General features: G+C 69.5%; 1 protein-coding gene across 1 annotated transcript in view; it reads left to right on the top strand.

The window, feature by feature from the left end:
- Positions 1-967: 967 nt before the first annotated feature.
- LOC103893468 (mothers against decapentaplegic homolog 4-like) overlaps positions 968-1,612 on the top strand; it is a 4,738-nt gene continuing 4,093 nt past the window's right edge. The window contains 1 exon segment of the mRNA XM_009272597.2: positions 968-1,204. Coding sequence (XP_009270872.1) covers positions 968-1,204 — 237 coding nt within the window.

The raw sequence follows: 1,612 nt of genomic DNA, 5'->3' as shown, positions 1-1,612 counted from the left end.
GGGGAAGACGCTGGCGGAACAGCCTGCCTCCCGCGGATAAGCGGCGCGGAGCAGGGGCTGACGGTTTGTTGTGTCTGCCGCCAGCCCAAGGTTTTTCCCAGGCCCTGGAGCGTTGCGCCCGCCGTGACGCAGAGCCGGGACCCTGCTGCAGCGGCACCGCAGTGGGCGCAGAGCCCCGGCACGGCCACGGCCGGGGGAGGGATGCTCATGGGGCCCCGGCACGTGTGCATATGCATGCGGCTCTTGGCGTGTACACGGTCTGGCAGGGGAGGCAGGAAAGGGAGAAGCCCAGCAGCGAGCGAGGGGTTAAGGAGCGGCGCCAAGCTGGGGCTCTGTTTAGTCTGGCCCCCGCGCCAGCGATGGGACAGGCAGCGCGGAGCACGTGTCCATCACCCCGGCCCAGAGCGAGCGCTTGCACGCACGCAGGCACCCTTGCACGCTGCGTACATGCAGGCGTGCTCCCTGCCAGGCCGTTGGTGTGACACGGCTGGTGTCCCCACACCCGTGCATGCTGCCGAGAGTGACGCCATGGCCCAGCTCTGGCTCTGCTGCCGTTGGAGCCCGGGACCACAGGGGAGCTGGGGACACCCCGAGTGTCCCGGCATCGCTGTAACCCCTGTGCCTCTTCCCACCCCGGACAGGGACCGTGGAACCTAGGCGTCCGGGCTGGCCCCCCCCATTCAAGGTGACATACGGCTTTGTCCCACGTCCTCCTTGCCTGCCACATGCCGTTTCCAGGGGCTGCCACGTCCCCGGTGCCACACAGGGGCCGCGTGTCCCTCTTGCCAGCACCGACTGCCCTGTGTCTGCCCCGTGGGCACCGGCACCCCGCACGGTGCTTCACTCCTGGCTCGGTGGCCCTGTGCCACGGCAGCCATGCAGGCGAGGGCAGGGCAGACAGCAGGTCCCCTGCCGCAGGATGACAGGCAGGGCCGTGCCGTGCCGTGCCTTGCAGGGGAGCAGCGCCATGTCCCTCGGCGCGCCCACGAGCAGCGACGCCTGCCTGAGCATCGTGCACAGCCTGATGTGCCACCGGCAGGGCGGGGAGAACGAGACCTTCGCCAAGCGGGCCATCGAGAGCCTCGTCAAGAAGCTCAAGGAGAAGAAGGACGAGCTCGACTCGCTCATCGCTGCCATCACCACCAACGGCGCCCACCCCAGCAAGTGTGTCACCATCCAGCGCACCTTGGACGGGCGGCTCCAGGTAACCCTGCCGCGCCGGGACCCGGGTGTCTGGGTGCCTCAGCAGACCTGCGGCAGCCTGACAGCCCCCCGTGCACCCCACGGCCCTCCCCGAGCTGGGAAGACCTGGGTGTTGGGATGCCCCATGACCCCTGAGACCCCACAACCCTCCCTGAGCCGGGGTGCCTGGGTGTTGGGGGCACCTTGGACGGGCGGCTCCAGGTAACCCTGCCGCGCCGGGACCCGGGTGTCTGGGTGCCTCAGCAGACCTGCGGCAGCCTGACAGCCCCCCGTGCACCCCACGGCCCTCCCCGAGCTGGGAAGACCTGGGTGTTGGGATGCCCCATGACCCCTGAGACCCCACAACCCTCCCTGAGCCGGGGTGCCTGGGTGTTGGGGCGCCCCACGAACCCCCACATATACAACACCA

Source organism: Aptenodytes forsteri, unplaced genomic scaffold (assembly GCF_000699145.1).
Source record: "Aptenodytes forsteri isolate BGI_AS27 unplaced genomic scaffold, ASM69914v1 Scaffold110, whole genome shotgun sequence".
NCBI classification, from domain to species: domain Eukaryota; kingdom Metazoa; phylum Chordata; class Aves; order Sphenisciformes; family Spheniscidae; genus Aptenodytes; species Aptenodytes forsteri.
Note: the sequence above shows the minus strand (reverse complement) of the source record. Positions and strands in the feature narration are given on the sequence as shown.